This window comes from Platichthys flesus, chromosome 6 (assembly GCF_949316205.1).
Source record: "Platichthys flesus chromosome 6, fPlaFle2.1, whole genome shotgun sequence".
Lineage (NCBI taxonomy): Eukaryota > Metazoa > Chordata > Actinopteri > Pleuronectiformes > Pleuronectidae > Platichthys > Platichthys flesus.
The window spans coordinates 22,804,478-22,820,135 of NC_084950.1; the positions used below are offsets into that span (position 1 = coordinate 22,804,478).

Genomic DNA, 15,658 nt, shown 5'->3' on the forward strand with positions numbered 1-15,658 from the left:
GATAAATACAGGGGTAATAAACATTTGACAGAATAAAAAGTAATAACCCCACATATATATATATATATAGGTATATATATATATATATATATATATTGTATGTATACGGTATATTGTATGTATACGGCAACATACCAACACCCATTTACATACTTTTACAAATGCATTAAACCAGTAAAAATGAGAACATAATGAAAATGATCATATGAATAAATTGAATCAGGATTAAGGAGCAGCATAGAGTATAAGGTTGCGGCTTAATTACCCTTGCCTTGATGTGATGTTGTGGGATTGTGTTGTGTTTTATTTGTGCTGTATTTATGTTTTGATATTATATTTTATTTGTGATTGTGTTGTGTTGTGTTGTGGCAGCTCAGGGGCTCAGCCTGGAGGAGAGGACTGCAGTTGGCGGAGAGACGCCACTGACACTGGCAGTTAAAGCCGGCCTGGTGCGGAATGTGAAGAGTCTGCTGGAGCACCGATCCTCGCCCCACAACACCAACAACAAGAATGAGTCACCACTGCTACTGGGTAACCCTGTAGAGCAGTAATGCGCAATACAGTAAAGAACACAAACGCGTAGACAGGACGAGAAATGCAGATACATCTTTACCACCAGTGGGATAATTATGTAAAGTGTTGGCCTAATTGAAAATGGTTTGTGGGATGTAGTTCCAAGTTGGACAGCGACTAAATTAATTTAGCTTAGAGGTTAACAAGACTTTCCCATTAGAAGTGCAACTTCAAACTAAAACTCAGAGTTAAGAGGGAATTAAAGGTTCTGAAGAGCTTCAGCGTTGGTGACAATTCTCTGAACTTTGGTCACCTGATAAATTAACATTGCTGATCAAAAGTTCCTAACTTTCTCGTCAACTTGCAGCGGTGAGGGTCGGCTCATATGAGATGACACACGCTCTGGTGGCTCACGGTGCATGGGTGGAGCAGGTTTGCCAGAAGAGGTGGACGGCCGTGCATGAAGCAGCCAAAGTCGGCAACGCTGACATCCTGATGCTGCTGCTGAGGAACGGCGGGCGGGTAAACCAGAAAGACGTGTCGGGGGTGACACCGCTCGCTGTGGCCGCAGAGCACGGACATTTCCACATCGCTGAGATTCTGCTGAACTGCGGTCAGTGTGAAGACAGTTGTAACTGCAGTTTTCTTGACTGTGAATGAATGAATATACAAATCAAAACATGAGGATGAAATTGTGGAGTCCTACTATGCCAAATGTTATAAACCAATAATGAAATCTAATTCTAATTCCATAAATTCCTGTCAGTGTGTCTGTCGGTCTGTATGTGGAACATCTATCTTGTGAACCGTTCATCTGATCAGCTTCACAATTTGTATTTGTGTTCTAAAATACCAGAAAAACTGCATTGCAGAGTTGCGATACAATACTTATACTAATGAAAATGTAATTAACATGCGACCAGTGCTCTGTTGCAGTCAGTAGGGGCGGGGCAGTGTGCCTTCAGCCTGTGAACTGAGTTGAACATGTGTTCTTTTACATCCTGCAGCAATGTTTAACAAAAGGGTCAAATCACGTGTCAAAAATCCTGCAGAACATTTTGATGATTTTAATATTTTGATCTCACCCTATTTGACTGACAAAGACACTTAGCTCCATCTTGGCAACATCCTTCATAAAATCACTCCCTGTTTGGCAATTTTTTCTTCAAAGAAAAATCACAATATTTGTTTTGTTGATTTATATTGGGCTGAATTACCGGGTTTTTATTTTGAAAAGGCGTGAACTTGGGTCTGAAGATTTTCTCGAAGCTTGACAGTCCTCTGAAATATCGACATGCAATATATGAAAAAACAACATTCAGATTGTATAAAGGCCGGACGTGGAAACTAATAAAGCAAATTCAGTTTTATTTTATGAAAAACATTGACTATAAAGTGCAACCTAGTAGGATAAAGCTAGGATAAACACACAGTTTTCTATCTTTGCTCTGCACCATAGACTGTTTATTAAAAACTCTGTACACAACATCCAACACACAAACAACATAAAGTGACAATTTTTGGTATATAACTGACGAGGACTCACTAATGACAAGAAATTATTCAGAAGTAGCTCCGAAAAGATACCAGAGGCCAAGAGAACAGAACATTTAAAACAGGCAGGTTTAGAATAGGCACTGGAGTTGTACATTAACAGTGAATAATTTGCTTGACAAATGTCCTTGTACCAAAGAGTTTTGCCAAATAATTATCAACTTCCTCTCTATACACCTGTCTCCAGTTTTAGATAAAAATGTCCTGTCCTGTTTAATCTGGCTTCCATATTTAGGCAGCACAGTGAACTCTCAGGCCTTAAATGGGGAAAGTGTCCTGTTGGATGCAGCCGGGTCAGGAAACACTGCCTGCATTCAGTTGCTGCTGGACAACGGAGCCAACCCCGACCTGCCCAGCATCACTGGACACCTGCCCATCCACAAGGCAGCATATGCCGGACACTATGAGTGAGCATCTTCTGTCAAACTTTGTCAGACCGCGAGGTATAATGAACACAGCCGCCTGGAGGGGACACAAGTTGGGCTTTAAAGGGTTGGTCATACTATAAAGTGTCACAGGGAAAACCTTCTGCAGATCTTCACAATAAACATTACATTTACTCATTAGACAGATGCTTTCATCCAAAGGGACTTACAACTAGGGACAACACTAAGCATTTTCAAAAGTGCAACATTTGTTAATTAAGAATTAAGTGAGGTAGGTCAGGTAAAGAAATGCACCAAAAAAAGTGTTGGTCGGACATGTTAAGGTGTTTCAGGGATGGAGCTGTTCTCTTATCTTCAAGAGCTTCTCGAGGTTAGAGAGGGATGCTTCATTGATCCTAGTGATGGAGGATTTCTTCCAATAAATTCTGCCATTTTAAATGCTGTTCACTTCAGGCCTTTAAATACTCTTATTGATTGGCTCTTATTGCTTAATTCAACCTGTGTTTTCTTCTCCTACAGTGCTCTGAAAATGCTGATACCTCTGACAACTAAGAAAGCCATCAAGGAAGCGGGCCAGAGCCCAGTCCACTCAGCAGCGGAGGGTGGCCAGAGACGCTGCCTGCAGCTCCTGCTGGCCTGCGGCTTTGATGTCAACTACCGTATGAGCACCAGAAACTCCGAAAACTACCGGGACATGAGGAGGAGTGCCTTGTACTGTGCCGTTTCCAACGGGGACGTTGACTCCACCAAAGTCCTTCTGGTGGCCGGAGCGAGGACGAACCTGGACCCGCTGTGCTGCCTCCTGGTGGCAGTCAGGTCCGGGCGCTGTGAGATTGTCAAGTTGCTGCTGGCAGCCAAAGCAGACGTAAACTGCTACTTCACGGTGGTGAGCGACACAGTGTTTCCTACGGCATTACAGTACTGCCTGAAGGATGAGGTGATGATGAGGATGCTGCTCAACAATGGTTACAAAGTGGAGAGGTGCTTTCACTGTCACCACGACACCAGTTTTAAGGCTACTGACGATGTGGATGGGAAAATACCAGTGAGTGAGACATTACTTGTAGTTTCATATTTTGGGGAATACACTTAGCTGCTTTCCTATGAGATTAATCTCATCAGCATTAGCTGGTTAGCTTAGCTTAGCACAAAGACTGGCAACTGATAAAGAGCTAGTCTTGCCTCAACAAACATCAGCAAGGATCGTACGTGCTTTACGATAATAATACCTTCATCAGCTGATACGCCAGATGATATGACATTTTACCAGAAGCATGAAACAATTCATGTCTGACAGTACAGTATAAATAACCCTAAACTAGTAAAATCGGAATAATATGAGAATGAAATTGTAATTTTACGAGAATTAGGTCGTAATATTATGAAAAAAAGTTGTTCAATAGAAAAAAGGTAAAATGTATGAGAATAAAGTCAATTTTTATTTGGCCCTAGTCTAGTTCTCAGTCATAGCTAAAGTGTGGGCATGTCATTCGTCGCAAAAACCACCAAGTCTGAAATCTGGAATGAAGGATTATGCCAACAATCTTTAATCGCAACAAATTTGAATGTCTGTTTTTCTCCAGTTCTGTGAATTCATGAGTCTCTGCTGTCTAATGCATCTGTCCGGGAACGTGGTCCGGATTCTGCTCGACTACGTCAGCCACGTCCACATCTGCTCCAAGCTCACACTCATCCTGGAGAAACAGAGAGAGTGGCCTGAAATATGTGAAATCCTCAGTGAGTTCACTCATGATGTTACGACATGAAGTATCAGGAAATGCAGACTAACCTGCTGAAAAAACAAGCAGATGCAGAACCACACTGTGAAAACTAACTTAATTAATCACAAGACGCCTTTTCCTGATAACATTACATTACATGTCATTTAGCTGATGCTTTTATCCAAAGCGACTTACATTTTTAGAACACTCAGCTTTTATGAGAGGCCATTTTAGGGCCTCAGTATCTTGCCAAGGACACTTAGGCTGCTAGCTTGACTTTCTCTGTATATTTTAGCATCACCACTGGTAAAACTCTTGCAGCTATAATGTGCAATGCAACCTGAAGGGGGCAGTAGCAGACCTGTAGGCCTTTATCCTCTTTTAATCTTGTGAAAGGGTGTTTTATAATTAAATTACCGTATTTGCTGCAGTCCCACCTGAAATCTCCATGTCTTTGCCGGTTCGCAGCAGAGGTAACTCAGTGATGGCGGATGTACCCGAGATGGCGTTGAGGGTCGACCAATCACATTAGATAAAAAAAAAATTGACTGTTTATAAAAGTGGGAGTGTCTGGGGCACAGAGAGCTGTGTCCAGTGCAAAATCTGCAACAACCAATTAAAGAGAAGCCTCAGTCTCATGGTTACCAAAAGTTTAAGGATCTACATTCACCGTAGTTTACCAGGCACCAGGAAGTATTTTTACACTATTAAGACAGAAATTAGCCAAATATAATTTAAAAACAATTTGTATTGAATGCTCACAGGTGCTTACAGTCTACCAGGAGCATTGTACAAGTAAATTATTATCACCTAATTAATTTATATAAAAACATGTAAATAGGCTTTCTTTTTCTCAGGATGTTGAAGGGGGCAGCACCCCCGTGACCAGCGATAACAAGCCACTGGTGATGTTATCATTCTGTTTGATACTCTCACTTGTGTGATTCATGTAAGTATGATTTAAAAATAATTTTCTGTAACCTTGCTCTCCAGGCAGTCCTCGCTTCCTCAGGCACCTGTGCAGACTCGTGATTAGGAGGAGTTTGACACTGAAGAGACTCAATAATCCTGAAATCATGAACTCACATGTTTTCCCTCCCCGACTGAAGAGCTTCATACTGTACCAGGAACTTGATCTCTACAATCAGGACCCTGAACACATCATATAAGAACCGCTTATTTTCAGGGGATGTAACTATTCTACTATTATTATATGATATATACTATATTATACTTTGTATATTTGAAATGTGAGTATTGTGACAGAGTTATCTGTGACGCTTTTACAGAAAATGTAAATATCAAAAGCAAACTGGTGTTTTTGGAAACATTTCAGGTCATGTGCTGCATGTGCCCATATTATTGATTTCAATGGATTTGTAATATAAAACTGATCAAAACATGTGGTTCTTCTTTTTCCTATAAGAGTCCAAGATAATGTTGATCAGTTCATCACCCTCCAGGATATTTCAATTTACTTTAGTAGTTTATTTGCCTCAGTACCACCAACACCATCATGCGACCACAAATATTTACTTATGCACCAAATTTGGATTAATAAACCATTAAAAATAGTCTATTGTTAATGTACAATTTCCTCATCTTAAAGGAACAATTGCAAATAAACTTCAGTGATCAGTTTTTTTAAAATATTAAGTCGTCATTAGGTCCCATTGAGCCACAACATCTTTTTAAGGAGGTCAGAAAGATTTGAAAAGCAAATCAAAACTTTGTTGGTTTTCATAGGATTTGCTGACAAGAAGAAAAACATTGAAAAAAGTAAAAAAAAGTTGTGTTTTACTTTGTTAGCCATTTGAATGAAGGTTTCCTTGAACAATGTAAGTTTATGTCAGTCTCTCTGTGTATGACCTGTCAGCTGCAATCTTTTTGGTTTCAGTGCTGATTGCAGGAAGTCCATGCTCATCAGCAATGATTATTGGTTATGGAAATCTGGAGCTTTTAATTCAGTGAAATTATTTTCCACCAGTTAAAAAATAAGTGCTGAAGGCTTAGTGTATTTTTTAATATATAAAGTACTTTCTATGTAGTGCAGGTCTGACATTTTAATTGTGACACATTCTGTCAGTCAAGTCGTCAGTCATTTCATTTCTCAGGACTTTATTATTTAAACTGCTTCTCTTCGACTTGTTGTCTAACAGCATGTGGACTAATTTCCGTACTGAAAAAATTGTTGTTATCAGATGAATTATAATAACACATTAAATATTCATACAACTGCTCGGCTCATTGTTGTTTGTCATTAGCTGTGGATAAAGTGAGCAGAGTGACACAACTCTCCATTAGGTGCAGTGGAATGGTCTGCACGTTAAATACACTGGAACAGATGACACCTATAAATAGCATTGTGGTCTGTGTGTGTGTGTGTGTGTGTGTGTGTGTGTGTGTGTGTTTGTGTGTGTGTGTGTGTGTGTGTGTGTGTGTGTGTGTGTGTGTGTGTGTGTGTGTGTGTGTGTGTGTGTGTGTGTGTGTGTGTGTGTGTGTGTGTGTGTGTGTGTGGGTTTAGGCGGGGACACTAAGTTAAAATATAAACACTGTGTATCTTGTAGATTCCAATTCACACATGATGTAAAATTCTTCAGAGTTTGTGGTCAGTGAGGTGTCTGGATCACCAGTGTTGTTGCAGGGGCCAAAGTGTCCTGAAAATAGAATTATAGGATAAATATGATATGATTAAAGCCAATAAAATAGAAACGAAGCGCTCAGGAAGAAGGAAAAGGGTAATTTTAGGCTTTACCTTTCATGTCCAAACTGTCATTTCAAACTAAAACAAATCTCTGTCCACACCAGTGTTTTGGCTTTGTATCAATTTTATTCCCTGTCCATAAAACAGTCATCATGTGACCACTCCTACACTGGGTCTGCACATGCCGGCATACAGAGGAAGCATTATACTGTAAGTTGCAGAACTGTCCCAGATGACTGAATGGAGGCTCGTCGCCTACACATGTGAACAGTTGTATCATTGTAAAATCCAGAATTTAACTGGTTTTATCCGCCAGCTTGTTTTTTACTAGAAAGCTTGCCAGCCTTGGGGCTATGACACTAAATATGATCTTGTCTTCTACATCGAGGAGACTGATGGGCCGGAATTGTCTGAATGAGGATTCAGCTCTGCCCCAAGCTTTGGGTATAATTTGATTCACCCATGCCACTCTTATTAATTTCCACAAGAAATGATATGGGACGCTGTCCAGGTCTGGGGCTGATGATGCTCTTGCCATCCCTTTGCACCCCTCGGAGGGCATTTGGCTGCTCAATAGGTGGGTGATCAGAGGGAATTATTATCGGATCATGTCTCTTCCGATCAGAGTGTGTCCTGTCCAGGGGCTCCTCTAAGTTTAAACAGATTTAGAGTCTTGCAGATCACTGGAAGTGATTTACTGTACAGTTTCTTTCCATTCACACACACATTCATACAGTGCTTGAATGAGCAGTATGAGGGACAACCCCGGGTTCAGAATCTCGCCCAAGGACACTTCAACATGCAGATGACGTTGACAGAGTTATCAGATTTGTTAGATATTTTAGCTGCATGGTCAGCCAATGCATTGCCTCGTGTAACATATTCATTGGAGCTGGTGTGGACATGTCATTTTACAATAGCAATACAGGTTTGTAAATTACATGCATCTAATAGTTTACAAATTAATCATAGTGCTTAACAAGGTGTGGCCTCCTCTGCCCTTAATCAACAAGAGTAAGAAACAGTACCAAAATAGCTCAGAATAAAATCCATAAACTGTCTGTCTGTGGACATTCAGTTGATGGTCAGATTCAGTTGCACTGTAACATTTACCAATCACTTGGATCTATAAAAACATATTTCTCATGGTGTGATTGGTCACACTGACGGGACATCATGACCAGATCATGAGTGAGCATGATTATATATAAAATAAAAAATAAATGTGCACTGCCACACATTGCTCCACCAGATTAAAATGGAAGCTCTTTATTTACCAGTTTCCATAGTGATTAATAGTATCTGAGCATTCTTCATCGATGAGTTAATAAACTTAGTTGATTGAAGTAGCTCAGATCAGCTGTTCTGGTGCTGAAAACCTGTCTTGTTTGCACTAAGTCATTGATCAGGGTTAAATTCAGTTTGTTAAACCTGCCACACTTCCCACTCTCTTTAGTTAAAGCAAACATCAAAATCAGTCAGTGTTCTCTTTTCTTCCACCATAAGAAAGATGAGGATTATTACTGCATTCTTTCCCATCTGATTGGATGTTGTTGTGTCCTGGTGTTATCAACAGTCCTCGTCAGCACCTGGCTGAGCTGCACTGTACCTAATCCCACCCTCCTCTGGGAGAACAAGGGTTTCCCTGACAACACCACAACCTTGTTTTTGTGCCCTGCCATGTTACATAACGCCCCACAGCTCCATCTCCGATGTCTCCCCGCAGAGTTTTGCTCCTTTCATTTCCTTGGCGTACGAGTCACTGATGAGCTCTCACTGCAGGCCATAGGGCTCACATTCCTGCAGTAAGCCTATCTCATCAACCCCCCCACCAACACATCCACACACCCACCAACAAACACACACACATACACACACACACACACACACAAACACACACACACACACACACACTATAAAAAGACAGACATCGGAGGCATGGGAGCCCTCCCCTCTCTCCCTGTCAGGGTCCTCTGCCAGCAGAGACCAGTAGATGAACAAGGAGTCACCACTAACCCACATCATCCCTCATCTAAAGCTATCTTATGGAGGATGAGCCAATGAACAAAATTCAGAGAGAGAGATCAATTTAAGGAATATTGTCTTAAGTATAGGAAGTACAAGGGCGACAGGGAGTTCGAGATTTAGGGCTTGAGACGGTCCTAAAACCAGAACTGAACCATGAGTACCTTTGGGTACCACAGTGAGCTGAAGAAGTACGAGGAGGTAGATGAAGAGGAGCTGCTCGCCACGCTGTCCTCTGCGGAGCTCCAGGAGCTGGAGAGAGAGCTGGCTGACCTTGACCCTGACGATAATGTGCCAATCGGCCTGAGGCAGAAAGACCAGACTGCCAAAACCCCGATGGGCAACTTTGACAGGGAGGCTCTGTTGAAATACTGGGAAGACGAGAACAAGAAGCTGCTAGAGGATGAGAAGGTGGAGTCCATCCCTAGACAGGTGAGAGGGGGAAATCAATACTCTTCTCAAGTTTTCTGTATCACAACAAAAAACCATGCAAGCATGTTTTGACAGAGGGTGTTCGAACCGCAGCATCCCTGCTGAAAACCAGCATAGTCTTAAAACTTCCTTTTTTTGTTATTGTTGTGTTTTTGCTAAGAAGAACTAAATTTAAGATGCGACTCAAAACTTCACATAATCTTCTCTCAGTATCCAGGTTCTTTGTTTGATGTTCGAAAAATAAAGCTATCCTTCAGCTGAATCTCTGTTCATCGACACAGTTCGTGTCACTGATGTGTTGACAGATGTAAGAGATATAAGCTGAAACCATTAGCTGAGGAAACATTAAAGAGATCAAATCACATACAAAATACCTGTGGTCAAACACTTTGTTGTTCAAACAAGCAGACAGAATGTTTAAAGCTGCATCAACAACCAATAAAAAAAACATATTTAATCTGAAAATCTGTAATCTGGTTCAGCAGCTGTTCAATTGACCCCCTGTGACCAGCACCCAACTGCAGACCGACGCGGTCAGATTAACTACCCAGAGTGAACATGTTTAGGTGACATTACCAAACAGTCCAACCCTGCCAAAATTAGACTAATGCAAAACAAAAATGTTTTCATATTTAGATCAGTTGATATGGTGATGGTTAGTCCTACTCAGCCTGTGAAGACAGTTTCAATCAGAATGTGTATGTCCTCTGTGGCTCTAGAGGATAATACGAATAGTGATCTTATCAGTTTTCTCTCAGCTCAGGCTTGGAGACTAAGACACTATGACTGGAGGTGTGACCGGAACACTAGGTTTTCACATGGCAGTAAAGGTTTAATAACACACTGTCCAATTTCATTTTGAAAAATGTTGGATCTGAGAACTTGACATTTACAAGACTGACAATCTGGATTTCCCTTTTTGTAATTCAGTTGAAGGCTATAATAAACATCTCATGCTAAACATTCCATCTTCCTGATTCATATCAGTGTAATCTTGTGCAAAAACCAAATGTGGTTCTGCTTTTCGTTTGGTTTTGGTTTAGCTTTTAACTTTTTACCACTACTTGGAATGGGCTGTTTGCTCGACAAGTGTTGATGCTCTGGAGCTACTTCAGTATGGTTCCTGGTCATTCATGAGTCCTCCTCAAACAGTTCTCCAATCAACTAAATAAAGTCACTTTTTATTGTTTTATAATTTATGTTTTACATAAAAATAAACTGCTTTATTGCAGGTCATGTGTGTGGTTTATATATAAGTTCCAATGATTCACTGAACTGATGAATAGCATGCTGCTACATCAGGTGTGTTAACGAATCAACACAATCTTCAGACCCAAGTTCACAACTTTTGAAAAATAAAATCTTGATATAAAGAATTCAAGGAAAAAAAAACGAATGCGCTTTTCTTTGAAGAAAAAATGCCAAACAGGAAGTAATTCTATGAAATTGTTGCCATGACAGCGGCGCTCAGCAACTCTGCTGTTAGTGTGTGTCTGTGTGACAGTCTGACTGTGAAATACATGTTGACAGACGGCCACTGCTGTAGTTTATCTGAGGATGTAGAGAGAGATATGTTCACACCCGGTCTAAAGACTGAGGTCCCACTGCCCCACTCACACCGACTGCTACAGAGCACTGGAGCCTATTTATTAATTAATTGTATTAATATTAAACGTATCACATGTTAAATTTGCACCAAATTGACATTGCACTTCCCAGGACCACTAAGAATAGACATGCAAAGTATGAAGTTGATTAGTTTAACGGTTCACAAAATATGTGTTCCACATACAGAATGACACAGTTGTTTGTGGAATTAGTAGGCTGATGATCATTTTACATGAATGCACTGATATTTTATTTATAATAATTTGTGTATAATGTCACATGTCCAGTTTATTTAAATGGTTACTGGAAAATTGTCTAAAAATATACATAGCCTGTCTGAGAAATGACAACTTTAATGACTGTCTGCCAATACTGGAGAGGGTTCCTACATTAATTAAGAGCCAGAGGCTGGAGAATGTCAGAGTTCGAGCTAATTTCCTGTCTTGTTATCATTTCAGGAGGGCTACCCAGATGAGAGCAGGGGGAAGCGTGTGTCGGAGACCAGTAGTAACTGTGGCAAGACTCAGGACAATGACAGGAAAACGATTTTAAATAAAAAAGGCAGTGATGTTGGAACAAATTATACAAAGGCAGATGAGGTGGAAAAGAAAGATGAGTGTAAAAAGGAGGCTCCAATCAAAAGTAAATGTCCTCAAAAGAACAGTTTTTCTAAAGGCTCAAGGGGTGAACTGAGGACTGAAACCACAGACCTAAACCTGGACATGCCTTCTGACAGACCGAGTGGGAACCCCACCATTCTCGACAAAGCTTTGGAGCAGATTCTGGGAGACAACCCTGCCATGGATGAAGTCAACCTCAACAACATCGAAGATATCTCCCAGGAGACATTGCTTCGCTTTGCTGAAGCACTGTGCACAAACACACATGTGCATGTATTCAGTCTTGCCAACACTCATGCTGATGATCGTGTCGCTTTCGCAATCTCCAAGATGCTCAGAGAGAACTGCTCCATTAAAAACCTGAACATCGAGTCCAACTTTGTGTCGGGTCAAGGCATCCTGTCTCTGCTCGCAGCACTGCAGGACAACAGGACGCTGGTGGAGCTTCGCTTTCACAACCAGAGGCACATCTGTGGGGGTAAGGTGGAGATGGATATGGTCCAGTTGCTGCGGGAGAACACAACCCTGCTGAAGCTGGGCTACCAGTTTGACCTACCAGGCCCTAGGATGACGGCAACCAGTATCCTGACACGCAACCAGGACCAACAGCGACAGAGGAGGCTTCAACAGAAGAAGGAACAAAGTCCTCCCGAGGTGTCTGGACAGGTTTCTGGTTCATCTACTGATAACAAACCACTAAAAATGCAGTCAGAATCCTCGAAGACTGTTGAAACTCAGAAAAGAAAACCTCCTCCTTCATCCCTTGACCCATCAACAAGGAAGATTGCCGAAATGTTCAAACAGCATGAAGGTTCCAACAGCACAAAGGGTCAGTCAAACCAGAGGAAGCCCAAGTCAAAGAAGCTCAAGAATGGTGCCAATGAAAAGGAGAGTGCTGATATTCTCAAAGACCTGAAAAACGCTTTGAAGCCATCACTGCACAAGACACGAGTTGAACCATCACAACTGATGCCGCCACAGAGGTCAAGCCGTGACAACCTGATGGCGGCGATTCGTGGAAGTAGCATCAGGTCCTTAAAAAGGGTAAGACTTCCTGCTGCTGACTTATCCATTAACCATTTGAAGGAATTTTGTTTTGCTTGAGTAAAAGCGTCACAGAAATAATTTAGTCTCCAAAAGCCTCTAGACCCCTTCAGTGTGAGTGCCGGCTGTCAGCAGACAGTCTCTGTCACTCTGTGAATTCCTTGACACTCAGGTTATAAATAGCTTGACTTCTTCACTGCTGTCTGATAAGACAAATCACTCAGAGAGCTCCTGGGAAGAGAGCTGATGAGATAAAAGTGTTGGCCAAATGTCTACCTAGAGAATAAGTCACAGTTTGTGAAAGTAGTTAACTTTATTCGTTTGCAACTTCATTAGAATGGGTATGATAATTGTTTATTACCGGGGCTACCGGGCTCAGGTAGTTCTTGATAATAGTAAGTTGGGAATTCTTGCAATATCCTATTGAGTAACAGAAACTAAACCTATTAAACAGGATGTTCATGCTCAGCAAGTTACCTTAGGTCAACTCAATTTTAAATAAAATAATATGGATAGTATAATATATAATAATATTGAAATCAATGATTAATAGTTATCATTCATTTGTTCAAAGTAATAGTGACTATTGTGTTATTTCCTTTCTTATTCACTTCCTGTGATCAAAACATCATGTTGTTATCACGGGAAACCGAAGCCATTTGTTGTTGGAACATATGATATTTATTTCATCTTCTTTGGGAAAAAAGTTGCATCAAAATCTTTGTGGTTAAAAATTTACTTAGATGCCCTATAGCACAAGATATATTCAAATTGTTATTTTTTGACAATTAAAATATCTGGCTTATGTTGATGATATAATAATAAACTTCCACACCATCTCTTAGATTTTGAATGCAGTAATGGAAGTCGCTTCGGATAAAAGCGTCAGCTAAATTATATGTAATATAATGCAATGTAATATAATAAAAGGTTTGAAATGTATCAGTTTCGAATAAGGCCAGAGCTCCCATAACTTTGTGTTTTTGTTTAAAGATCTGCTGTACGTGGTTAACGTATGATTGATGTCTGTCGTTTCAGGTGGATCTGTCACAGACCTGAACTCACAGACTCATCACAACTCTTCTCACTTTATGCTGAAATATTGAATTTTTTATTTCACATGAAATGTCACTTTTTAACAATATCTTATTGAACTTGTCACACAACACTTATTTGTTTCAGGCAGTGCAAATCTTACTGTGAATAATGATGCACAGAGAAATAAAAGTTTATGTTCGTCAACACTGAACTCATGAATGCTTATCTAATTGATACAGAAATGGTTCAGGTAAGATTGTGGAGACATGAAGGCCTCCACTTCCATAGTTTTCATTTTTTCCTTCTACCTCAGGATCACAATCACGTCATTTTTACAAGTCTGTACACACAATATATATATTATCCTGAGTTTCATGACCAGATTCATGAGAAAAATCGCATGAATATATTATTATATATTATATTTATATAACGCATTTCATTCGAAGAAACCCAATGTACTTCACAATAGATTAAAACAACCCAAAAATATGTAAATAAATTAAGTCATTCATTACAAAATCACAATCAAAAGACACAATCACACAGCAGCTGAACAGGAAATCAAATGAGAGCCTCCAGAAATTCTCCATGGTTTCCCCTCCCAGCCACCGAAAACTGAGATTTTCTGAATGAGTCGATGTATGAACACAGCAGGAGGTCTTCCGCAGACTTTATCGCGAGCAGAAAACCCACCCCCACATATCTCAGGTTGAAAAGGTGGTGCCAAACACATAGAAGACATCCACAAAGATATCAAAAGAGTTTTTGTAATAAAGGCCGTTGCAGTTGTTGATGTGCAAAAACAAAATAAAGTGATCTCCACAGCGGAAGTAATGCATTCGTCCTCCCTCTGTCTGCTGCACAACCTCTTACCTGAAAACGACAGAGATTCTGGGTTGTTGTGAATGCGTCTGAGCAGAAAATGTTCTGCCACATTGCTCAGGTGAGAAAGGCAAACTGTGGAGAAAGTATGATCCCAATTCGTTGGACAGCCTCCAGACTGCATGTCTGAAAACGGCTTAAGAGTAATTTCTACGAGGCTAAAACAACAACTCACATTTTGTGCGAAACCTTTTCAGTTATAAAAAACACCTGTGTAACTCTTATAGTTGCACACAGCACCTCTTAAAGGCATCGCTACTTCGGCTATTGCAAAGGATTCATGTTATTGACCCGAGATGAGGATCGAGCCACTGTGTTCTCTGATAAAGGAAGCTTAAAGAGGGATTAAACTCAACTACAAACTCACACAGAGTAATATGATCAGAGTGGAGCAGCTGGTGCTTACTGTCCATCAACACTCACACACAGGCACACATGTGCACACACCCACACAAACACCCACACTCCCACGCACACACACACACATACACAATCAGACTTTATTACAGAGCGAAGTTTACAGTGTACATGAGAGGTTGTTTGCTTTTCACTGAGTCTACCAAAGCATGAAATATAGACACATTATCTCCTACTGTGTCCAAAAGGTTTTCTAGAACATCGTAACATAAGGGTGTGAAGCCTTGGCCTCGATTTTTTAGCAAAAAAGTATCATTGTGAAAATGTTGTTGTGCTGTTTAGCTGTTTTCAGACATGAAATGAGGAATATGTAAACAAAACTTGGTCCGGAATTTCTCCCTAGCCTTTCAGACATGAACAACACACCAGGTGATTCTCCGCTGGGATATAGTATGGTCCCAACAACAGAATCCCCTGGGGCATTCAGGTGAGTTGTCATGCAGCAGAGAGAGGACATCATCAACCAACGCTCACTCGCTGTAAATCCTGCAGAGGAACTCCTGCTGTGTGTGGACCGTATACCAGGACGCCACCTGAGGAAGACCGCAGAAACTCTGGAGGCTCTCAATCGGAAACTTGTGTTCACACATTCATGTCCTCCAGAGAACCTCTGGAGGATCTCCGGAGTTCAGTGCATGTCTTAAGGCAGCTTAAGAGAGATTTGAAAGAGGATTAAGAGTTTGCCAAATGGATTTCCTCCGTAACATTGTT

The 15,658-nt window shown here is 40.7% G+C and overlaps 2 protein-coding genes across 2 annotated transcripts; both read left to right on the forward strand.

Moving 5' to 3' along the window:
- Window positions 1–838: 838 nt before the first annotated feature.
- On the forward strand, window positions 839–6,343 carry asb15a (ankyrin repeat and SOCS box containing 15a). Its single transcript, XM_062390222.1, has 5 exons — window positions 839–1,126; window positions 2,303–2,474; window positions 2,973–3,498; window positions 4,037–4,190; window positions 5,168–6,343. Exons 1-5 carry the CDS (start codon window positions 904–906, stop codon window positions 5,341–5,343), a joined length of 1,251 nt encoding a protein of 416 aa, XP_062246206.1. The 5' UTR covers window positions 839–903; the 3' UTR covers window positions 5,344–6,343.
- Window positions 6,344–9,059: 2,716 nt separating this feature from the next.
- Window positions 9,060–13,783, forward strand: lmod2a (leiomodin 2 (cardiac) a). Its single transcript, XM_062390221.1, has 3 exons — window positions 9,060–9,335; window positions 11,402–12,607; window positions 13,646–13,783. Exons 1-3 carry the CDS (start codon window positions 9,060–9,062, stop codon window positions 13,664–13,666), a joined length of 1,503 nt encoding a protein of 500 aa, XP_062246205.1. The 3' UTR covers window positions 13,667–13,783.
- Window positions 13,784–15,658: the final 1,875 nt, after the last annotated feature.

Coding starts and splice junctions, on each gene's coding strand:
- lmod2a (XM_062390221.1), top strand. CDS start 9,060: ATGAGTACCTTTGGGTACCACAGTGAGCTGAAGAAGTACGAGGAGGTA. Junction 9,336..11,401: donor TGGAGTCCATCCCTAGACAG/GTGAGAGGGGGA, acceptor TTATCATTTCAG/GAGGGCTACCCAGATGAGAG. Junction 12,608..13,645: donor GCATCAGGTCCTTAAAAAGG/GTAAGACTTCCT, acceptor CTGTCGTTTCAG/GTGGATCTGTCACAGACCTG.
- asb15a (XM_062390222.1), top strand. CDS start 904: ATGACACACGCTCTGGTGGCTCACGGTGCATGGGTGGAGCAGGTTTGC. Junction 2,475..2,972: donor GCATATGCCGGACACTATGA/GTGAGCATCTTC, acceptor CTTCTCCTACAG/TGCTCTGAAAATGCTGATAC. Junction 4,191..5,167: donor TGAAATATGTGAAATCCTCA/GTGAGTTCACTC, acceptor CTTGCTCTCCAG/GCAGTCCTCGCTTCCTCAGG.